General features: G+C 57.4%; 1 protein-coding gene across 1 annotated transcript in view; it reads left to right on the top strand.

Annotated features, from left to right (window-relative positions):
- Positions 1 to 23720, top strand: part of UMODL1 (uromodulin like 1) — a 51245-nt gene that overhangs the window by 17940 nt on the left and 9585 nt on the right. The window contains exons 7-16 of the mRNA XM_053658050.1: positions 2027 to 2281; positions 3065 to 3177; positions 4634 to 4853; positions 10650 to 10787; positions 11958 to 12527; positions 13591 to 13848; positions 15719 to 15831; positions 17973 to 18189; positions 19326 to 19463; positions 20951 to 21288. Coding sequence (XP_053514025.1) covers positions 2027 to 2281; positions 3065 to 3177; positions 4634 to 4853; positions 10650 to 10787; positions 11958 to 12527; positions 13591 to 13848; positions 15719 to 15831; positions 17973 to 18189; positions 19326 to 19463; positions 20951 to 21288 — 2360 coding nt within the window. The remainder of the gene's footprint in view (positions 1 to 2026; positions 2282 to 3064; positions 3178 to 4633; positions 4854 to 10649; positions 10788 to 11957; positions 12528 to 13590; positions 13849 to 15718; positions 15832 to 17972; positions 18190 to 19325; positions 19464 to 20950; positions 21289 to 23720) is intronic.

The raw sequence follows: 23720 nt of genomic DNA, 5'->3' as shown, positions 1-23720 counted from the left end.
AATTGGGCGTGATTTCCTAGGATCACATTTTAAGAGGGTCATGAAAAAGCTATGAGGGCCTTGAAAGCAGGGTTTCCTGACTAACGAAGGATTAAAATCCAAGTTCAAGTATAAGGGGCAGAAGGACTCTTTCCAGTTTAACAGGTCTCAAGCTCTGCCCTACAAAAGAGGGATTAGCCTTAATATGCCTGAAGCTGGCCGATTTTGCCCCAACATGAAGAACTTTCCAAGCTGCTGTCCGGCCCACGGCTGCCTTGGAAACTAGGAAAAGGAGACTCGGGGGTGGATTCGTACCCTGTGGCTGCTGTTTCAAAGCGCCACACTGCTGGTGGTGTAAAACAGCAGAAAAAAGGTAAAAAGAAAAGGAAAAGAAAACAACCGAATTTATTATTAAAAAAAAGAATAAAACAGCAGAATTTTATGTGTTCCCTCATAGTTCTGGAGGGCAGAAGTCTGTCCAGGTCAGCTGTATCTTCTTCAAATACACTCCACGCCCCCGTCCTGGGGGGGTTATCAGGGAGAAGTGGGAATGTAGATGGTGGTCCCCAATCCTGTCCACGTACGGCAGGGGAGGGAGGGCTGGGCACACTGTTCTCGTAAGCCTCCAGTAGTTCATCTCCACCTGCTTTGAGGGGGACCCACCGGGGTTCACAGTAGGGAAGCATGTGTACACAGGGCGTCCCCATTTTTAAAAGGCAGTTCAGGGCTCAGTTGGAGGAGGACAAAGGGCTGAGTGGAAGGACTCGGGTGAGGCACTAAACCTGTTCTGAGCCTCTTGACAGCCAAGGCGAAAAAGGAAAAGGGTTGAATTATACAGTTTTTAATTTTTTTACTGAAAGGAAACATACACATTTGTCTGGAAAGGGATTTTTTTCATGCTACTAGAAAACATGTTTTATGAATTCTTACATGAAGAACTTTGGGGAATGTCAGGCGCTTTTTAACTGCTTCCTTCTTACTGTGGTTTTGCAAAAGATTTTTTAAAAACATCCTTGTGGCTAGCTTTTTATAGAACTCGAATTCTGATGTACAAATTATTGTGCCTGGACTGAGGGCCAGCCTACTTTTTACGTAATTCATATACCCCAGGTACCTCTTTAGGCCAGCATTTTCCTTCCAAAAAAGAGATGTAATTATACTGGAGTGTTAAAATATAGACTAATTGTTGTAGTTGAGTATTATGTACTGGAGTGCTTATGGGAATATCGCTTCCCAAAACACGGATTTCAGTATAAAAACGGAAGCCTCAGCCAGTCACCTCACTTTGACTCAGCTGTCCCTTTAAAGACCCCATCTCCAAATACTGTCACATCGGGAGGGACTGGGAGTTAAGACTGCAATCTACAAATACTGGGAAACACAGTTCGGCCCATGACACACCATAGCAACCCAGCTGCAAAAACAACGGAGGCTATTCCCACGTTGGCCCTCGCGGACGATGCTGCAGAGCGCTGAGCTCAGAGGCAGCTTTGAGACGGTCGTTTCGTTTCCCATGGAGACATTCCCGGAAGCGGAATCACTGATCCTACGGCAGCTCTAGTTTTAATTTTTTGAGGAACTCCCACACTGTCTTCCACTGGGGCCGTACCGACAGTGTGCACAAGGTTTCCCTCTTTTCCACACCTCGCCGGCACTCACCTCTTGTCTTACTGATGGCAGCCGTTCTGACAGGCTCACGGCGATGTCTCGTGTGGTTTTGATTTGCATTGCCCTGACGATGAGTGACGTTGAGCATCTGTTTTGTGCCTGTTGGCCATCGATACATCTTTGGGGAAATGTCTATTGGATTATTCGGGTTTGTTATGAAGTTGTATGAGTTCCATGCATATTTCGGATACTAACCTCGGAGCGGACATGTGATCTGCAAATACCTTCCCCCCACTCCGTAGGTCGGCTTTTCGCCTCATTGGCTTCCTTCGCTGTACAGACACAACAAAGTGTTTTGATTTGTGGAGCCCCCTGTCGATTTTCACTTCTGTCGCCTCCCTCTGACGCCCCAAAACCTTCTCTTCCTGTGCGTCCACAGACAGCCCTCCCTTCAGAGACTACATGATCCGCAGCGTCACCAGCAGCAGCTTCCAGGTGTCCTGGCATTTAAACGGCACACAGAACTGCACCTTCCACGTGCAGGTGTACCAGGGTGGGGAGCTGCTCAGGAGCGCCAGGACCCAGGGCACCGCCATGGAGGTGACCGGGCTGGAGGCCGGAGTGCTGTATGGGGTGAGGACGAGCTACCAGGAATGCGGGACCAACGTCACCGCCACATTGACCGTCAGAACTGGTAAGGCACTGGTCTGAACGCTGAATGCCACTTGTGAGCTGGTTTTTCTATCCCGGTTCCTCTGGCGCCAGGGGCTCAAAGGGGTGCACCTCTTATTCCCAGGCAGGGACAGCCATGGGCCTGCCCCCCACACCTCCGTCCTGATGGGGCCGTGGCACTGTGTGTCCTCTGAGCAGTGTCTGGGCCGTCAGAGGCTCCCTCGATCCCCTCCACCACGTCCGGCCGCGGCCCAGACACCTGCACTGTTGAGGGCTCCCTGGGGCCCCCGCCGCGCTATAGTCTGGAGGACTTGTAAGGCAGTCAGATAGCGTGAGGTCGAAAGAGTGGTGAAGTAGAGGCTGGTGGCCATTTGCACACATTGAAAGACTTCCGTCACACTCACCTGCACAGGACTGGGTGTGCCTCCCCAAGCCAAGACCTGAGCAGCATCTTCACAAAGCACACCTCATTCTGTGAACACGCTAATGTCGTGCTCACTTTATCAGTGCTGTGAAAGACCCCTCCCACTTCTGGGAACAAACACCATGTGGGAATGAGCTGGGGATCCCAGTGTGCAGAAGGCAGCTGGCGTGGCCCGTGTGACTCTGCCAGGCGGCTGACTTCTGCCCCGCCCCAAGGCTCCAGGTCCCCTTTGCTCAGCCACGGCGGCACCTGGGTTATGCAGGACTCAAGCTGTTTTTTAAAAATCTCCCCTGCAAGAGTAGGCTTTATGAAACACATGGACAAAACCGGGGGACGTCGGGTCACTGGATTTCAGCCTATTTGCTTGACTGTCTGTCCCAGCTGCCCATGTGTTTGGGGTCACCGTGAGAATCCTGAACCGCACCCTGACCGAGTCACTGCTGACCCGCGACAGCCCTGAGTACCGGGACTTCTCCCAGCAGCTGCTCCATGAGGTAAAGCCCAGGGCAGGCACAGTGCTCTCCTCTCCATTTATGGGGAAATCAATCCAGGCTTGGGGCCGAACCATTTGGAATATGTGGCTTTGATTCAAACAGTGGACACCACTTGGTCCCACAGCTGGGCTTTCTGTCATACTTCCCTCTGGGGTCTGGGGGGCCTGTCTGCCTGCTTTGGGGTGGCTTTATTGAGGAAGCGCTTACCAGTGGCCAAGCATAGTAGCATCCCTCTGGCCCTCTGGCCCTCTGGCCCTCTGGCCCCTCTGGCTAGAGGCAACCATCAGCACACAGCCCGGGAGAGCCAGCCCGGTGGCAAACACTATACCCTCAGAGGGTGAATTAGAGGACAAAGTGACTTCATAAACTGTCGGAACCATGACAGGTCTAAGATTTTTACCCTTCTTGCGAACTACTAAGTTAGCCTGTTCCTGGGGCCTGAATGCTGGTGGGAAACATACAACACCGGGTCAGAGGCAAAGGACTTTTTTCCAGCAGAGCAGGCCACCTGAGTGTCGGTGCCCATTCCCCTTCTGGCCCCCGAGGCCCACCAGGGAGACTTCGAGGGGCCCAGGGGGGTGAGGCACACGCAGTAGGTCTGCATCACAGCAGAGGATCCCCAGTCTTAGGGCACGTGAACCTTTGTAACGGGCTACGAGCAAACTTCCCCCCTCCATAAAGAGACATTACCATTAGTACATCAGATGGTGAACCCATCCGCCCTTCATTCGGGAGGGGGTCCCCCGAATTCTCTCTCCCTTCAGGCCGTTCACCATATAAACGTCTTGGAAAGATATTTTGAAGCAAAAGAGCAGTTAGTGCTTCTGGCAAAACGTGTGGAAATGTGGAGGCCGGAAGGAGGGTTGCCTCTCAGCATTCACTTACTGGGAAACTTGGCTCCTCCACTTCCTTAGAGAACCCACTCTTCTTTTCTGTGGCACTCGAGAGTGTGCCAGACGGTGTGATAGGGAAGCGGGGCGAGGCGGGTGTCCCCCTCGCTCTGGCAGAGAGGACCCTGAGTCTCTGGCTCAGCTCCTGTGTTTCTTGGGGGGATATAGCCGTGTAAGTGGGGGCAGCACCAAATAGCCACAAGAGTGTTCCTTGACAGCCCCTGAAGGTCACCCGCCCCCTCCATCATGCAGCCCAGCAGTGCTTCTGTCTGTCTGTCACACCAATGACCTTCACACCGATTTGCGGGGCACCTGGGATGCATTGTGCATCTGTCCCAGGCTCCACAGCAGGGAGGCTGGATGGTGTGTTGTAAGTCCTCACAAGCGCCCAGTCTGCTGTCCCGGGGGAAGCCTGGTTGGGGTGTTTGCCCTAAGAGGTTGGTTGCTGGGTGCCTGTTCGTGGTCATGAAGGGGACACATGGATTCTGTGCCCCATCTGTCAGCCACGTTAATGATGTCACTGGAAGATCAGCTCTGACCAGCGGCTGCCGCCCCTGCTTGGCCAGGTCGAGAGCGCCTTTCCGCCGGCTGTGTCCGACCTGCACAGGAGGGGGAAGCTGCGGCTGCAGATTGTGTCCCTGCAGGCCGGAAGCGTGGTCGTGAAGCTCCGAGTGACGGTGCAGGACCCCGAGTTCCCCGTGGATGTCTCCACGCTGGCCCCCATGCTCCCTCGGCTGTGGGCGAGCACGGTGTTCCAGATTGACCGGATGGGGACGCTAGTGCAAGGTAGGTGCCCTCCCCACGCCCCAAGTGTGCCACCCAGATGCGCTTTTACCTCCGTGCTGCAGTATTTGAGGTCAACATTGACTTTATTCCAAAAGAAAGACAAGGCTAACGAAATTCAAATCTTTATTTTGTATTACCCCCAAAAACCTGGGGCCCAGGGCCTGGGTCCTTCACACCTGCTGCCCCAGAAGGGAGAAGTAACCCAAAGGGCCCAGGGAGCTTATGCCCTCAGAGGTGTCACTTGGTCGCTGCAGGCCCAGAGCTCCGGGTGCAGCCGGGCTGCAGGGCCCACGAGGGGAAGAGGACCAGAGCTCACTGTGACCCTGTCAGCCAGGGCCCCACCTCGAGATGTGTGACTCACCGACACAGGGATCTGTTCCATTAGGCCAAACGTTGCGTAATTGCACTTGGTGTTGCCCTGAGGCAGGAAGTCACAGGTCAGAGATAAGGAAAAGAGACCGAGAGAGAGGTAGACAGAGACATAGAAAGAGTCAGAGATGAGGGGGAAGGGGAGGTATGAGAGAGACACCTAGAGACAGAGAGAGATGGGGGAAGAGGGGACTAGGAGGGGACTAGGAAGGAGGGAGACAGAGGCAGAGAGAGAACTGCAGAGTAAGGAAGGCTCGGCCTTTCAATCGCAGAGACAAGGTTGCCTCGAGCAGCGAGGACGCCTGCACTGTCTATATCAGCGAGCTGTCTGGGGCTCCGGCTGTGGGAGGGGCGTCTGCTGGCCCCCAGTGGAGCTGGATCCAAGAATGAACTGTGTCATCTCCTTTGAGCACTGTCCTGTGCTGGCTTGCTGTCCCCCCAGCCCCCAAGAATACAGGGAAGGCCAACCCTGTGTTACACTTGAAGCCACGCCTGCCTACTAAGCCTAGGGCTTGCTCTGTCACTTAGCCCCTTGGGGACAGAGATGACAGTGGCTCTTTGCACTTGGCAGGCTCTGGGTGTGCTGTGGGTGGGTCCTCCGCCTGGGGCCCACCTGAGACCAGACAGGAGCCACCCACCACTTCCCAGAGATGGCCTTATGCCCCAGGGCTTGGGTTACTCTGGATCTTTGTCAAATGATGCAATGTGTTGAATGGCGGCCTCCGAAAGAGACGTCCACACAGAGCTTTGGAACGGGACCTTCTTTGGAAGAAGGGTCTCTGAGATGGGGTCTGAGATCTGCATCTGGGTGGGCCCTACGTCCAGGGACAAGTGTCCTTAGAAGGGTCAGAAGGCACTGGGGTATAGGGACACAGGGAGGAGGCCAGGTGAAGATGCGGTGGTGTGGTCACAAACCGAGGAACCCCTGAACTCCCAGAGCAGAGCGGGACGGAAGGACCCTCCCAGGCGCCGTAGGCGCCGTCAGCAGGAACCTGGCCCTGCTGATGTCTAGAGTTTGGGCTTCGGCCTGGAGCACCGGGAGAGATAACGTTGTTGTTCAGAGAGAGGGGGAAAGAGGGAGAAACAGAAGGAGTGATACACTGATGTGAGAGAGAAACATTGACTGGCTGCTGCTTCTATGCACCCTAACCGTGACCAAACCAGCAACCCCGGCATGTGCCCTGACCGCGCATCGAACCAGTGACCTTTCATTTCATGGTACGATGCCCAACCCTCTGAGCCACAGTGGTCAGGGCTGAATTTTGTTGTTTTAAGCCGGGGTAAAAGTTTGTGGTAACGTGTTATGCAGCCTCAGACAACTCCCACGGAGGAAGAAGAGGCACCTTGCATGGCTGACATTCTAGGGTTCTCAGCAAACTGTTTTGCAGGAGCCCCCAGCGGAGTTGCAGGGGCCCCTCAGACGGGAAGGACCCAGAGAAGACCCGCGCCCTGCAGCGTTCCTGACTGACAGTGGGCTGCTTGCGCAACAGGCTGGGGCTGCGGGAGGCTGGGGGAGGCTCCCGTGCCGGAGATTGTCCTTGGCCCCAGACCAAGAGGCCTCTGGCTGTTTATTGGCGGGGGAGGTGCCCTGCCTGTGCAGTTTTCTGACCCAGTTACCGCTGGCCTCTGACACCAGAGCCCACAGGACTGTCCCTGGGCCACAGGAGCTGCAGCGGTTGCTGCACAGGCCTGAGCCCACGTGTGGGGAGGGCGCTGTCCCCTCCCAAGAGGCCCAGCCCCGCAGGCTGGGGACCTAGGAACAGGGGGACAAGCACGTTTACTGCCGTTCTGCAGAAAACTGGTGCAGAGCGGGCGCCCTTCCTCTGTGGCTCGTCCAGAAATGGTGCTGTTGGCATCACCAGAGCGCTCTTGGGTCATTTGGGAGCACTCGCTGCCTGTGAGTCAGCATGTCCCAACGGTGAGGGGGTCACGTTGTCCTGACTTCATCGTGTTCCTGAGGCCCCTCCATCCTGGGGTCAGTGGGGGGCCACGTGTCAGGAGGGGTGAGCCCTTCCTGGGGTCCCAGATGCTGAGCACCCCCGGGTCCTGCTCAGTGTGCCCCGAAGGAGGTGGTGTGACATGGCAGGTAGTTCCTGGCTTTGGCACGAGGCGGGAAGGTTGTAATCCCAGCCCTGACTCTCCTTCACTACGGAGCCTGCCCTGCAGACGCCACCTCCCTGGGCCTCTGTGCACTCACCTGAGAAGTGGGGAGACTGCCATGCACCCCGCCTCTTCGGCTGCTGTGTCAATGAAGGCACAGTGTGGGTGCGGGATTTAGCCCGGGGCTGGGCCTACAGAAGACGGCCACATCTCAGGTTGGCTCTTTTCTAGGACCAGCTTCCACATCACAGGTGAGTTCTCAGGCCTGGAAGGTCTTCCTGAGCCCCCTAAGCCCCCGCTGGTCCTCCCACTCAAGGGGCTCCTACCTGCTGCCTCCCGTCGTCCCCTGTTCTCCTGTCCCTGCCTCCCCTGTGCTTTGAGGGCTGCTCCTGGGAAGGACCAGGCTGCGCATTTGCTCTCAAGTGACAATGACCAACTGGGCCTCCGTGAGGCCTCTACGGGGATCCCTGTGCTTCAGGGTTCTGTGCAGATGGCTGGCCAAAAATTGTAACCAAATGCAGGTCCCGCCACCTGCCACGGTGAAAGCCAAACTGGTGAGCCAGGTGCTGGTGAGAGGAGGGAAGTTATTCATGCAGATGTCAGCAACCTGGGGAGAGGGGGAACTCTTGTCTCGAAGCCCATCTTGGCACCTCAGGGCAGGCAGAGGTCTTTGTGAAGAGGGACAGGGAAAGCTGAGCAAAGAGATCGAGGGAGGGGGTTGCAAAGTTCTCTACGGGCAGACGAGCTTGGCCCACTCCGATAAGGACCTCGGAGCTGGTCAAGCGATGGTCTGGTGCACCCTCCTGGCCTGCGTCATCCTGGCTTCCCGGTTTTATGGTCAAAGGTCAGCAGACCTCCTGGAGCTGGGATGACGGAAGGCCAGAATCGGTATCTTTTGAAGTTAGTTTCTAGGATTCTTACACAAACATGCTATTTATCTACAAGCTGCATATTAGAGTCAGCACTTACAGACACAACGTCAGAAGAATGGTGCGCTGAGTTGCAATCCCTGCTTTACACAGGCAGTGGGGGGAGCGCATGAGTAGAGGGAGGGGCCCGAAGACTGCCGCCGTCAGTGTCTCCCTCCCTCCGCCCCCCCTCTGGTCTGTGGCTGTGGGCTTTCTCTCTTTACGTTCAAGGGCGCTGTCTTTTGTCGCGCTTCGGTGTGTGGTGCTGTGACACCCAGGTTCTCCATGCCCGCATTTCCCCTCAAGTGAAGATCTGTTGCTGGTCCCCAGGGGAAACAAGGGTTCTGGCCCCCACTTCACCTCCAAAGGGGCACCTGGGCCCCAGTGTGAACACTTGTGAGGAGCCTGCCCCTCCCAGGACCCAGGGCCTGGTTTTAGACCTCCCGGCTCATTCCTGGGGGTGGGGGCATGTGTACCAGGAGTCAAAGCTTTGAGGTGGCTGTCCCCTTCTCATGGAGGTGAGCCACACCGTTGTCCCAGCCTCAGGGCAGCAAGAGCAGAGCACAGCCTCCTCCCTGGGACTCCTGCCCGCGTCCTCGTCCGGCCGGTGCAGGAGGTGCAGGGCCGCCTGGCAGCTCTGATCGAAGACCAGCCTCCTCCCTCTGACCTGGAGAACCCCCTGGCCTTGGGCTTGGATGGAAGGCCAAAGTGGGGCTGCCTTGCTTGGGCTTGCGGGTGAACTGTGTGCCGTGGAGGGAGAGGGCACAAAGGCTATGGAGGTCGCCAGCACTAAAAATAGCCATCAGGGGCTCGGCGGGTTTGAGCCCAGGACTCGACTGGGACATCTCTGTCCTCAGGGCCCTGCTGCTGGGCAAGCCTGGCCCCTGTCCCGGATTTCCAGCCCCTCAGCACCCGGGAGCTGCCTGCAGGCTGCAGGTCAGGCAGGGTTCCAGGAACATCTCAGGCGGGGGCAGCAGGGCCCTGTTGGCAAAAGAGCCCAGGCCAGGGTGTGTGTGTGTGTGTGTGTGTGTGTGTGTGTGTGTGTGTGTGTAAGTGTTGCATCAGCTGATGAGTGAGTCTGCTGGTCTCTGGGGAGCTGCTTCCATGAAGACCACGTGAAGCAAATCTGAAAACCACGAAAGGGGCCTCTGAGCCCTTGGCTGCAGAGTTTTCTTTGCGCAAAACTGAACTCGTCCCTTATCTTGACTTGAATCCCAGCCAAGCCAGAGTCCTCTGGCGCGCTGGGCGTGGATCAGGCCCTCAGCCCCAGGCTCCAGCGAGGCGTGTGCAGAAGGGGCTCGCGGCCCACCCCCACCCAGGGAATCCAGTCCTCTTTCGGGGCCCCAGCTTGCCCTGCTAGCAGAGGTGACTCTGTTCAGGGCCACCTGTTCCCTTGGGGGGAGGGGAGGTGGGCCAGGCAGTGACTCAAAGAGCTGGTGCTGGGCTGAAGGATGGAATTCTGGGGGTGCGGGAAAACTGCCCCCACCCCAGCTCCTCCCAGCCTGAAAGTCAGTTTGAGATATTCATTTGGGTCCATCATCCTTGTTGCATGTAGCACTTCACTGGTGAGTCATGAATGAAAATGCACAAGCCCATCAGATTCTTTCTTAACCCAGGAGCAAGGTGGGGGTGGCGGTCCCGGCGTCCAGAAGAGGGGAGAGGAGAGGGCAAGAGAGAGAGAGAGAGAAGGGAGTTGTGTTCCCTATGAGTTTTGTTTCTCAGTTGGGCCTAATGCAAGCCCTGGCTGCCCACTGTCTGGAAAAGGCGGGGCTGGACTGGGTGTGGGTGGCTGAGCCAGGGCTGGGGGCCGTGGGGCGTTTTGCAGGGGTGGGGACTTATCTCACATTCTTCCTTGCCCAGATCAGAAGGGTCAGGGCTTCCTGGTGACATGGAGTCTGTGGGCCTTTATAGTCATTTCCCAGAGCAGGCGCTCAAGGGCCATTACGGTCCGTGTCGGGGAAAGCTCAGGTCACACACAGCTGGACATCTGGCTCAGTCATTTTCCTATTTCTTCCTCGAAACACTAACTGTTAGGGAATGTTGACACACCAGAGAAATTGTGTCTTAGAACAAAGAATAAATAAGAAAGAAACATGTTCCCCTGTGGGTGCTAATGCCTCCAAAAGCAACCAACGACCCCTAAATTTTGCTCTCAAATCAGCCAATGGCGAGGGTCGGTGCCGGCAGGTGTTTAGCTTGCGCCCTTGGTTCAAGTTCAGGCTTCTGGGGAAGGGTCTGTGCAAGGACTCCTCCCCAAGGTCTTGGACACTGTGGGCATGTCCCTCAGTCCTGGCCTCATCCCCTGGGCCGTTCGCTGCAAAGACAGTCAGGAGGAGCTTTGCTCTGTTCCCATCTGTTTTCCGAGCAGCCTCGGGCCCTTTTCTCACCAGCTCCTGTCCTTCCCTGTCCTCCCTGGCAGACTGGGACGAGTGTGCAGACAGCCTGGAGCATGACTGCTCGCCGGCTGCCCAGTGCGTCAACCTCGAGGGCTCCTACACCTGCCGCTGCCTGACCGCCAGGGACGCCAACCCGGCCCACGCTGGCCGGGCTTGTGCAGGTGCGCCCTGCACTCCGCCCTCCCCTCCCCTCCCCTCCCCTCCCCTCCCCTCCCCTCCCCCCCCCCCCCCTCCCCTCCCCTCCCCTCCCCTTCCCCCAGCTCTGAGCCGCCTCTGCCCCCACCCAGGGACCTGGGTGTGGGGTGGGGCCTGCTTCTCCATCAGGCACGAGGGGCACAGGCCCCGGAGCCAACCACACTGTTAGGAACCCCTGGAAATGTTTTCATTTTAATTTCTTTTAAAATCAGAGGAAAGAAATTAACATAATAGTGAGTATCAGCAATGAACCCAATCTTTATACCAGTGTAGTTTTAAGACATAAGTTTTCTTTTTTTATAGACAAATGTATTCACGAAAGTTACAATGCAGCCCCCAAGGAGGGGGTCCCTCCCCAGGTGTCTGGCACCCGAGAGGCTCTAGAAGCCCAGGCAGGTGTGGAGAAGGCCCTGATGTGGGACCGAAAAGCTCTGCCCTGAGTTTTTTGGGGGGCCAGTTCTGGTCACTTGCTGGGGCTGCCTGGAGGGCTGAGGCGAGAGGCAGGAGGAGGCCCGTGCAGACGCTCAGTGCTTGGGGGGACCAGCCAGGTCGACCCTGGCCGCAGGGCGGCGGTGGGGGCGCTCAGCCCTCTTTGCCAGCCCAGTGAAGGCCTCCAGCTGGAAACTGTAGCCAAGCCTTGCTCCCTGGAAAGGAACTCTGCTCCTCGCCTGCCGGCAACGTGGTCCCGCCCCCTCACATCCACGAGGCTTCTCTTCTCCCATCTGCTTCTTCGTCACGTGACATCCAGCAGGCGGATGATCCCGGCCAGCACCACGGCCCACCCCGAGCACACATCTGGGGACATTGTTCCATTTCCCAAGGGCTGGTTGGATTCACCGGGGGCCTGCCAAAACCAAGGCCTGCGTTCCTGTCCTGGTTCTGCAGTGCCCCCAGTGGACCCCCCACTCCTGGGGTCTCAGTGTCGTCATTTACTAAATGGGGAGGCTGCTCTTGGTTCTTCACGGGGGACGCTTGGGGGATACCCACACTAAACGTTCACAGTCACCCACTGAGACAGCGTTGGTTCCCACTTGGGGCCCACCCGGGCGGCTCTGGCTCCTGGGCAGTGTCTGGTGGGCTTTGCTCAGATATGTCCTGACAAAACACCCCATGCGAGAGTGGATGTCTTCCAGCAGGTGACGTGGTGAGCCCCACGGAAGGTGCACAGTCCCTGGTGACAGGGGTAACAGCACCTGCTCTCAGCACAGAAGTGGCAGCCCTTGGCCTGGAGACTCCTGCCTCGTCACCCCGTCCTGGGCACCCATGGGGCACCCCTGCAGCAGGCCAGGCCCAGACCCCAGAGACCCTGCCCCAGAGAGGGGACAGTAGCGTGGTTGAGCAGGACAGAAACCGCACAGGGCAAGGCGTGGAGGAGAGTGAGCCCCGTGAGGCCCCAGGTCTGGGGAGCAGCGAGTGGACGGCCAGCAGGGCTCCCAGGCCGACTCACAGCTCCGTTCCTGGGGCCACAGATGGACTGCTGGACACCCCGGGATGGCTGCGGGGAAACACCACCATGGAGCCGCACGCCTGGCCCAGCTCTGCCGAGGGCCCCACGGGCCCCGTGTGGCACGACAGCCTCCCCACGCGGGGCCCCCTGCCGGCACCTCTGGACCCCACCTGGCCACAGAACACAGACCCTGGGCACTCCAGCTCCCCAGACCTGCCCTTGGCCTCTACCCCTGTGTCTCGGAAGCCCCCGGCCTGTGGTGAGTGCCCAGAGTCCTGGGGACAAAGGGAATCACGTGGTCCGCATGAGCTCCAGGGGCACAGACGCCGGGCACAGACGCGTGCCCTCGTCGCGTCAAAGCCCCTTCAGGAGCACTCAGGCGGGTTTGTCGTGTTAGGGCTCCATACCCTGGGGTGCAAAGCAGCCTTGTCCCTGGGCGGCCGACTTCTGGTCTAGTAGGGACGAGACTCTGTCTCTGTTCTCTCCAGCTCTCCCCGCCCCTTCTGAAGCCTCACAGCTGCCAACAGCTGGGGCAGGAATTCAGGCATTGGGAGGGGATGTGGGGTACCTGTCACCGTGAGCAGCAGCAGGACACAGCCTCCAGCAGTGTTGGGCCCCTCCGACATTCCTGCACCACCCCAGCTGCGCTGATCCCAGCTCTGCAACCCCCTCACTGTACAGCCCCCGGCCGCGCTGACCCCAGCCGTGCTGACTCCAGCGGCTCCACGTGACACAGTACAGGTTACATGACAGGGTCAGGGCATCGCCAGGGCCTCTGGGTGACAGCTCAGGAGACAGGCGACAGCTCTGTGCAGGAGAGGGCCTGGCTGCCTCGCTGACCCGACTCTGGCTGGCATCCCAGTGAATGGGGCTTCAAGCCCCTTTCCTCCCCCGAGCTGTGCAGCTTCCAGGATGGAATCGTTAAGCCCCAGTAAACCTGTGCTCTCACGCGCCCTCAGGCCCCCGTGAGAACGGCTCTGGAGCCAGCGATGGCCAGCTCGCTGACTCCTCAGTGTCTGCCCAGGGCTTGAGGGAGACGGCACCTCCGGAGGAACCGCCCGCACCCTGCTCAAGAGGCCTTTGTTCAGTTAGTCCAGGGACCTCAGAGCCCCAAACCGAAAGGGTGGGCTGCTATCAGGCACCCTGCACCATGCGCTGGGCTTGCAGCGAGGAGACTGCACAGGACCGTTCGGGGCTGGTGCCCTCTGAGGGCGTTTTAGGTCCCAAGTGGTGCATTGGATTCTCCCACTGGGCGAAGCTCCTCCTCTCCTTTCTCCCCAGAATGTGCGTTTTTAACCTTGGCGTTTATGTCCACTTCCCAGTTCCCACCCCCATCGGAAGGGTCACAGTCTCCAACGTGACCAGCACTGGCTTTCACGTGGCGTGGGCGGCAGATCTCGCCCTGCACCCCACTTTCCAGCTCACACTGATGTCCACACGGAGCCCCACTGTGCACCTGGAGACCCAGAACACGAGTCTGCAGCTGTGGGGCCTGGAGCCCGGCGTCTTGCACCTGGTCCAGATAGTGGCCAAAGCGTGTGGGAGAGACAGTGCCGCGGCACACCTGAAAGTGAGGACAGGTAACGGCTTTCAGAAACGCTAATCGCCATTGGCTCTTAAAGGGAGGGAAAATGCACGGGAAAGATGTTCAGTGGGTTAGGGTTTGAAGGGGCTGGATTTACTTGCGGGCTGCTGGGTGTCCGTTGGCTTCTCAATGTGGACACGGATGGCTCACTTCACACTTGGCTGGCGTGGGATGTCAGATAGCAGGTGGCTCGTTTCAGGAAAAGGGGTTGGGTGATGGTGGGCAAAGAGTCGGGGCTGCAAGGAGCTCCCGATGCCGCCCGGGAGGTTGTAGACACCTGCCGTGTCCTGCATGTGGGGAGACACAGGTGGTGCAGATCTATTGGGTGTCGCCTGTTCCTTCTGACCACTGTCACTCTCAGGGGACCCGGATCTGCTTTTCGGGAAGAGTGAGAGTAGACAGCTGGACCCACAGAGGCCTGTGAGTGGCGCCCCCAGAGCCTGGGGACCGCAGATTGAGAGGGACGGGGGTAGAATCGGGCCAGTTACGTGTAGGCTCCGATAAGGTGCGGCTGATGGCTGACCATGGTTATATACCCAGATAAAGTTCCTCTTTTCTCCTCATCAGCATCGGTCGCCTGGAGAGTTTCTTGAATGTCTAACCTCCCTGCACAGCCAAGGTCAGGCCTGATGCTGCCAGTCAGTCCTCAAATCTGGGTGGCTGTCTGGGAGTTAATGGCTGCCGTCTCCGAGGTGGGGTGCACACCTGCAGGGGTGCACTCAGAAAAGTTGAGAATTTCTGTTTATGTGCTTTAACGTTCTAATTGGCCACGCCTGGGAAGCAGAGGGAAGGTGTTCGATGTGCTGTCGTGCAAGTTTGTGGGAGGTGGACAAGGGGAGGCCACTGTCGGCCGGACGGTCACGCAGGGCAGCCCCGAGTCATCGTCAGTCTGCCCTCTGAAGGTCTCACCTGCTGGAGGGAGGAGCTCGCATTGGGAGCCCGAGGAGGGTCCAGGTCGGCTCACACCCATGCACCTGTCCTGCTCCAGATGGCTTTACGATCAGGCCGCACACTCCGGTTGTCCAGAGTCTGGACTGGTGGCCCTGAGACACCGCGGTGGCAGCAATCCCAAGGATATGGGGGTTGGGCTCATTCTGGAACACGTAGTGGAACGGTGTTGTGATTGGTCTTACACCGGGGGCCACGAGCTCCTGGGGAAGGGACTCTCAGTTCCCGATGGGAGAGCCCAGACCATGGCAGGGGCTTCCCAAATCCCTGGTGAAGGGCTGAATAAGAACTGAGATGGCTTTGGTGCCGGAGCAGATGCGGCCAGGCTGTGTTCCTGGGCCAGTTCTGTAACAGGCACTTCGGGAAGCCCAATGCGGAGGAAAAGATGCAGGTGGAACTGGCCGGTGCCAGAGCAGCAGCTGCCCTGACCCCGCCGAGAGGCAGGGCTACAGGGGAGGAAGAAAAGGCGCAGTGCAGGACCCCGGGCCCTCTGTCATGGCCGTGGGCTCTGAGCGAGGCAGGGCAAGGCCACCGATGTCTGGGTTTGCCAGGGACAGCCAGTGTGCACCGAGGCCCTGGCACCAAGAGCAACTAGTGACTCCTTTCACCCTCCAAGTTGTCCGTGCTCGCTGGTAGGTTTCCGGGACACGCTCTGTCTGCACAGGTGATGGCACAGGCAGGGAGGAACGAGCTGTGGGGGCTGAGCTGCCTCCATGACCTCCGGAAGGTTCTCCTTCTGTCCCCAGCTTTGTCCTGGTGTCCTCCAGTCTGGGCGCTGTTCCTTCTCTGCAAAGCCCAAGTCAGCCTCGGTTTAATGTCCTCCCCGGCCAACTTGAAAATGCTGCCATTAAGATGGACGTGATGGTCTCTCCCCCAGTACACTCCTGTTGCAAACAAGTTTGCCCTTCCTCCTGCAGCCGCCCGGAAGCTCAGCGGAAAGGTCAGAATAGCAAACATCAGGTACTCAGAATCCTTCCGCAACGCCAGCAGCAAGGAGTCCCGGGATTTCCTGGCGCTCTTTTTTAGGATGGTGAGTCGGTGAAATTGCCCTTGTTTCCTTGTGGGGTGGGAAGGAGGAAGGGAGGCAGGTGGAATCCTACCTGCAGCCAAGCAGGACTTCCACTCGAAGGTGAGGTGGACGCCTGTCTTCGGAAGGAAGCTGGGACTTCCAGCTCTGGCGTGGTGCCTGGGTGTCCCAGGGGCTGTCACCAAACAGACACATCAGCAGAGGGGGCACGTTCCTCTCCTCTGCTGCACCCTTGCTCACACAGCTCCCTGTGGGGGGCAACTGTATCAAGGTGGGACCCCTGGAAGCAGACAGCCCCGCCCCTGCCTCACAAGAACCCTTTTTTAAAAATCAGGATTGCTTTCAGAAACCACAAAACTCAGTTTGGTATTTGCAAAATTGTGCAGCTGTCACCACTTTCTAATTCTAGACCATTTCATCACCCGCCCCCCCCCAACCCCGACCCACTGGCAGTCACTTTCCACGCCCCCCCCCCCGGCAGCCGTCAATGCACTTTCCGTCCTTGAATCTGCTTGTTCGGGACATTTCACAGAAACCGAGTCATACAACATGTGATGTTTTGTGTCTGGGTTCTTTCCACTGAGCATCACGTCTCTGGGGTTTATACTGCAGCAACATCAGAACTTCATGCCTGTTAGTGGCTGAATAATATTCCATCACGTGGGTGGACCACATTTTGTTTATCCATTCGCTCCTTGATGGACATTCGGGGTGTTTTCAATTTTGGGCTGTTGTGACGAGTGCTGCCAGACCCCCTGGCCTTAAAAAAATTACTCTTCCTACTCTTCCTTGCGCTGTCCTCTGCCATCCCGTTAGCATTCTTCGGGACGCTGTGTTGCTACAGTTTAGTCAGGTGGCATTCTCAGTGTTCTTTTTGTTGGAGGTTAGATTGTCCTTGGATGAATAGGGAGCACACTGGTTGGAGCCTAGTGATCTTATTTGCACAGAGAAAATCCCACGTGTTTCAGCTTCTCCTTATTCTGGGAGTTTACGACCCAGAGGAGCAGGAGCTTGGCCGCACTGTCTCGTGGTGGGGTGGCCTGCCCTGCGGCAGCCGAGCAATGCAAGTGTCCCCGCCTTTGGCTCTGTTCACCCTGCCAGCGTCACTAAGTGATAAAACAGTCGCGTCGCCTCCAGGAACTGTCCAGCCGAGGCCCCTGGGACCTGGGATTCCACTGTGCTCACCCTGGCCCCGTGCGTGGATTCCAGCGTTGGGGATGGTTGGATGCATTTGCGCACCCATCTCCTTTAGGGAGACGATCGGTACCCATGATGCTAAGCAAACACTGAAACCCGTCCACTGTGCCCTAGTGGTCTCAGGGGGGAGCTCAGCTCTGAGTCTCTCGATTGATCTTTCCTCTTTAAACCTTTTCCTCTTTTGCCTATTTTGGGGAACAGGGGTTTTTTTCCTTTTTTTTTTTTTTTTGGTTTGTTTGTCTAGAATTGCAGGATAGCAAATAATTGTGCCACTCACATGTAGGATTTTAAGACGAATTTTGAGACGTTGTGGCTTAATTTAGCATCTTGTTTTTTGTAAGTTTCTATCAGGGAGCTTGGAATTTGGTTTGAGATTGGTTTGAAAATCAGCTAAAGGTGAGAGTGACATTAGTCCAAGACTGTGACAGGTGACTCTTTGCTCTTAGGTGACTCCCAGAAGAGCAAAAAAGACACAGACAGGGAGGGAGAGATAGATAGATGATGGACAGATAAATAGATACAGACAGACAGACATCACAGATGATAGGTAAGAGCTGACTGATCGAATGGTGGTAACGTCAGCCATCTGCCTGCAGGCAGCTCCTGGGGTCTCTGGGCCTCTGCAGCCTCTGATGGGTGACAGGGGACTTGCTCGGGTTGACTGTCCCAAGGCTGTGCCTTGAGCACCTCCTACAGCGCAGAGGCGGCCAAGCTTTCTCTGTGCGGGCAGAGCCTGGAGGTGGACTTTGCCACAGAAGATTTCCATCGCACGGACTCCTTACTGGGCACCACTGTGTCCTGTGTCTCCATGGACGTGCTGGGCCACGCTGGAGCGGTATTGCGGTTGGTGTAAGGCGCTGTCCAAAGTGATGGAGTAAAAAGCATGCCTCTAAGAGGCAGGAACAGCCTCTCCCAACAGGGGTGAGACCAGCTCTGCTTCTCTGCAGGTGCGGGAGTCCTCGTCGCCCACCATGCGCCAGCACCTGGACGCCGGCGGGGTGCAGGTGGAAGTGACCCGCATCTCCAACGGCAGTGTCGTGGTGGTGGAGTTTGACCTGCTGATCCTCGCGGACCTGGAGGTCCAGGAAGTGTCTGCCGCGTTCCTCGCTGCCCTTCAGAACGCCTCTCTGCTGGAGGTGGTCAGGGGGGACACCTCCCTGTGGGGTACGTGGAGGTCGGGCCTGGGGGCGGGTCACTGGGGCTGGGGTGAGAGGCCCAGAGAGCCCAGCGACTGCCTTTGTTTCTGGAGGGTGTCGCTCACGTGCCTCCTGTTCAGGGCTTCCCTGCCTTAGATGAAGATGGGAGCAGATGTGACCACATCTCACCTGCTGCCACTGTCTTGCTTTTGTGTGTGTGTGTTTTGTTTGTTTGTTTGTTTGGAGGTTTAAGGGTTGAGAACACCTTCTGGTGAACTCAGGTTCCCGGGGTGCTGCTTCCTTGTCGCAGGCTGTCCCCACCCCCGCCCCTGCTGCCCATTTCCGTGGGCCAAGGGCAGATCCATCCCTCTCCACGGCCAGACTTCCTGCTAAGCACAGTTGCCAAGGAGATCCTAGTGAAAATCATTGGAAAGAAAAGCAGGGAGAAACAGCAACGTAGATTCTTTTCTCGTATCGTCTTAGCTTAAGCTGGGATAACAAAACACCACGGACCGGTGGCTTAACCCACAGACGTTTATCTCCCAGACCTGGGGCCAAAAGGCCCGGATCTAGGGCCGGGCTGGTCTGCTTTCTGATGAGGGTCGTCTTTCTGACCTGTGTCCTCAGAAGGAGAGCTTCTGGGTGTCTCTCCTTATTAGGACATTAGTCCCGTCAGTCCCGGGCCCCGCCTTCATGACCTCATCTGACCTTAATGAGCCCTGCTTCATTTCCATTTTCTTCAGTAAATCTGCATTACTGTCACCAGTGAGTGAGGGAGCGTGGGGACAGAAGGCAGGTGTGCTGAGGGCCTTCGCCCAGGACTGCCTCGCCCTCCAGGTCCCCCCACCCGAGACCAGAAGTTCCCCTCCCGCTCCCCTCCTGGCTGCTCCGACGTGACCCTGCCCAGAGTCCCCTGCCAGCCCCGGGACTAGCAGTCTGCCTTCCAGAACAGCCCCCACAGCCTTCCTGACACCTGCCTTCACCCCATACCTGTCTCCAGAGCTCTCCCTAAGTGGTCGTCCTTGTTTTGGTTTGATAATTTCCAACTTTCTCCGAGACGCATGTTCCGGAAGGTGTTCTGGAAACGGCTGGCTGGGCTACCCTCCCCCGCAGCCCTCCAGCCGACTCAGAAGTGCCCCTGTTTGTTCCCCAAATGCCGAACAGACTACGACGAGTGTGAGAGGAGCGAGGACGACTGTGAGCCGGGTGCGTCCTGCCACAACACTCTTGGGTCTTTCACCTGCAGCTGTGTGAGCGGTGCCTCTGACTTCCCTGTGGAATATTCCGGAAGGCCCTGTGAAGGTAATATCCTCATCGCCGAATTTTTGGAATACTGTTGGGTAATCCTTTCTTTTAAAAGGAACAACGTGCTTCTTTTCCAAACGAGGTCAGCCTATTTTTACGCCCTGGGCTAGTTTCCTTACATGCGGTGTGTGTGCACATGCGTGTGTGCGTGTGGGTGGGCACATGCTGTCCCGCACGTTCTCCCACTTAGCTCCGGCCTTCTGGGTCACGCCCCACATCCACAAGTGCTTTTTCCGGTGACTGAGATGAGAATGCACACACACGACCTGTTCTCTCAAATGCTAAACGGTCCTGCGAGATGTGCAGCCCACGGGACAAGCAACGTTTCCACCCAGCACTGCCCCTGTTCCGTGGGGCCTTAGTGGGTTCGGCATTGACTCAGAGAGGATGCCTGCCACCGAGGGGTCCGTGGTCAGCTGAAGGGAGACAGGTGTTTATACAAGTAAACAGTTGTCACAAGGAATATGGAACAGGCACCATTTGAGGTAGCAGCAGGAGGCCCAGAGGAGACTGAGTTGTTTCAGCCCCATGTATGTGGTCAGGGAGGGCTTCCTGGAAGAGGTGTCCTAGAGCTGGTCTTTAAGGATGGCTAAGATAGCACCGGGCAGAGGGGCTGTGGTGGGGCAGGCCGTGGTGGGTGGGGGCAGTGGTGAGTACCGAGCTGTGAAGGTGTGATCCAGTCATGCAGCTGGCCTGGCTGCAGCGTTGGTGCCTGCAGGATATGGGTGGTGGGGGGGAGCAGACTGCCAAGGGTGGTAGGTGAGACCAGTGGAGAAGGCTGCAAGCTCCAGGAGCAGTGATTCGGACTGAATCCTGGAGGCTGGGGGGGCTAGGTGAGGCAGCAGAGTGCTGGGTGAGGCCTCCACCTTGAGATGAGAGAAGGCATGTGTCAGGGTGGCAGGCCATGGACCCAGCCTATGAAGGAGGACCCAGAAGTGGGCCAGGGTGCATCCCAGGTCTGCTTCATGCAGAACAACAAGGCAGTGCAGGGAGAATGGTGGGTGCCTTTGAGGAGCTCCTTCATTCTCCTAGAGGGTGCAGCCAAGTGCCCTGGGGGACGCAGGAAGCTGGAGCAGGAGCGAGGAACTCGAGGATCCTGAGAGTAAACTTTACTAACTCACCTTAGAGATAGGACTCAGGGACTCCCCAGGGTAAATGGCTTGTCCCAAGTCCACAGGCTTGGCAGATGCCCAGCATCGGCCTGGGAGAGGCTGGGAGGGCAGAGGGTCCCTTGGTTTCCTGGCCCACAGGGGCCCATGGGGAGTTGAGCCAAGCCCAGCTGCCTGGGCTTGCAGACGTGAGCAGCACGTGTGTGCGTGTGGCGCGGCTGGACTGTGCAGTGCCCAGGGGTGCTCCTGCAGAGAGCAGGCGGTTCCCCAGCTGCTCTTCACCTGTTGCCCCCCGTGCCTGCCTCGCTGTCCAGGCTCCCATAACAGCCCCAAACACAGAGCCACACTTTGCTTTCATCTCCTCATGCCTCGCAGGTGACTCTTCTCTCAACACAACCCAGGCCCCCGATTCTCCTTTGGCCCCCAGCCTAGAGCAGCCCCCCGCCACAGCAGAAACTAGGGCTGCCTCCGTGCAAGGCGACCGCCCGGCCGCCCAGGGCCTGCCCCCGAGGCTGAACCTGACTGGCGCGGTCAGGGTGCTCTGCGAGATCGAGAAGGTGGCCATCGCCATCGAGAGGCGCTTCCTGCAGCAGGAGTCCATCCCCGAGTCCTCCCTGTACCTGGGACACCCGTCCTGCAACGTGAGTGACAGCAACAGCACACATGTGTTCCTGGTGGCCGGATGGAACGAGTGCGGAACCCTGGTGCAGAGTGTAAGTCCTGGGTGCGGGGGGTGTCCAAGCCATCTGCACCCCAATGTGCGGAGGGGCCCAGGGAAGACTCTGCACCCTGAGGTCTCTGACTCTGGGTGAGGGACCCAGCCAAGGAGTCCGGATAAAGCCACAGTCTCACTGGAGAGTGGGCTACATACTAGAACAGGGGGCGAGGGGTTAGGGCTGAGAGCCCAGCCCTGCACGGGTCCCAGGGCAAAGGGCCTGGGGAAGGTCTGAGAGTCAGGGGTCAAAGTGTCCTCTCAGTGAGTCTGACGCACAGGCAGGGCCGCTGGGGGAGGAAGAGGGGCAGGAACCCTGGAGCCTGTGTGGGAACGTGGCTGTCTATGTGCACAGGTGTGAGAACGTGGATGTGTGTGCGTGTGAGTGTGGTGGTGTGTGTGGGGGGCATGTGTTGGTGCAGGCTGGGCGTGGGCAGAGCTGTCCGGCTCCTGCCTGGGCTGTTCCCACAGGCGGCTCCCCAGGGGGAGTGCCAGCATGGAGGGCCAGGACCTGAGTGGAAGCCGCAGGCATCAACTTGCTGCCTTTGTTTCCCTGAGCTGGGCAAACGCCTGGTGTAGCAATTACACTCAGTCGGTCCAGGAACTGGTGGAGCAAAGGGAACTTTGTCTCACAAGAGTCGTGCCAGCCCTGGAATCCGCACAAGGTCTTGGTCTTCTTTGACGTTTGCCCACAACCCTTTTGCCTTGAAGACTTCTTTATACAGACAGCGGATTACATACAGTTGGCAGGTTCCACCTCCCTGTTTTCGTGGTTAAGAAGTTTATGTTTTACTGGCCTCCGGGTTGAAAACGAAAGTTAAATTTACAGTCGCATCTCTGTTCAATGACTCGTGACAGGAAGAGGCAGAAATGCATCCCTGCCCCCAAAGTCTCGCTGGAGCACAGAGTCACTATCACAAGTCCCTGAGAAATCCTTCTGAAGACAGAGAGGGGTTCTCCAGTTCTTCTGAGACACTGTGCACAGCCATTCAAGGTGCCCCCCCCACCCCCGCACCACAGTGAATTCACAAACTGGACCTGGTGTGCCTGCGATGGACGGCCCGTCGGAGACTTGGCCACATGCCTGTTAGAATGATACTAAACGATTTGGAGTGAGGGTCTGCTCCTCAGCTGAGAAGACACAGGGCCCGTGCAGGCCAGGCCAATGGTCACTCCAAAGCACGGAGATACAAGTACAAGCCATTTCTGAAAAGACGGAAACACAAAGAGGGGCAGGAACTCAGAAGTGTGTAAAGGCTGCTGTGAGGACAAATCAGTGAAGAGTTATACCAGTTTGTTCATAGAAGCGAATGTATCACCAGTCTGTACAAAGGAAAGTGATTTCTAAAAATGATCACGGATGGGGCCCTGGTTGGTGGGCTCAGTTGGCTGGAGCATGGACCCGTGTACCAAAAGGTGGCAGGTTTGATTCCTAGTCAGGGCTCTTACGTAGGTGGCAGGTTCAAGCCCCAGTGTACCAGAGACAGCACATCGATGTTTCTCTCTCACATTGGCATTTCTCTCTCTACCCCCTTCCTCTATCTCAAAACCAATTAAAAACCATAAAAACGAACACGGTTTTCCATCATTAAAGTGGTGCTATTTTTATAAAAACCCAAACCGATAATATCTAACGGCTTCTAAAGATAATCTCGTGGCCCCGTGCAGTCAGCTTCACCAGTTTGTCCAGGTCTGTTTAATTCACAAGGAGGGTACACCCGTTATGTAATTTCACATAAAGCAGCGAGCAAAGCAGGAGGGAAAGAGACTGCGGAAGCCCGGAGAGCTGCCACGCCCCTCACACCCCTGGAAGCCCCGCCCCCACGCCGTGTTTTGTTCTCAAACCCTCTAGTCGGAGCCTGCTGGGCCCCTGGACTCCTCGTCTGTCAGATTTGTGGGTCCCCTGGATAAAGTTAGACGCAGCATTTTCACTGTCAGCAAACGCTGAACTGACCCTTATCAGGGTCAGACGTTTTCTCTGACATCCACCGTCCACCCGCCTCGCCCTCCCGTCCCCCGAGAAGCCCAGCAGCGTGTCCTGCGCCGGACTCCCACTTTCAGCATCTCCGCCCCGCCTTCTCCACTGTCGTCCATTTCTAACCCTGCCCCTCGCTTCCTCCTCATTCCCTGGCTCTGGCCTGCCGCCCCCCACCCCACAGTTTCCCTTCTGGAGTTCCGAAGGGGTGGGGCCGGCGAGGCGAAAGTCCTGCAGCGCCCACGGCTAACCACCCGCCCTGCGCGCCCCACCGCGGGGGGGCCCCCGAGCTGCCCCCGTTGGGCCCTGGGCTCTGTTCTGGTGACAGCTTAGGGAGTGGCAGTGAAGAGGCCTTGGAAAGTCCACCACCACGGTGGCCAGACTCCAAGCTGCTGACCAGCAGAGCGCTGCACACGAAGAGTTGGCACTTCAGGTGTTTTGTCAAACAACAGCCTTCA

This window comes from Artibeus jamaicensis, unplaced genomic scaffold, assembly GCF_021234435.1.
Source record: "Artibeus jamaicensis isolate MK-2021 breed Jamaican fruit bat unplaced genomic scaffold, CSHL_Jam_final scaffold_474, whole genome shotgun sequence".
In the NCBI taxonomy this organism is placed as follows: domain Eukaryota; kingdom Metazoa; phylum Chordata; class Mammalia; order Chiroptera; family Phyllostomidae; genus Artibeus; species Artibeus jamaicensis.
The sequence above is the reverse complement of the archived record's forward strand: the minus strand, read 5'-3'. Positions and strand labels throughout refer to the sequence as shown.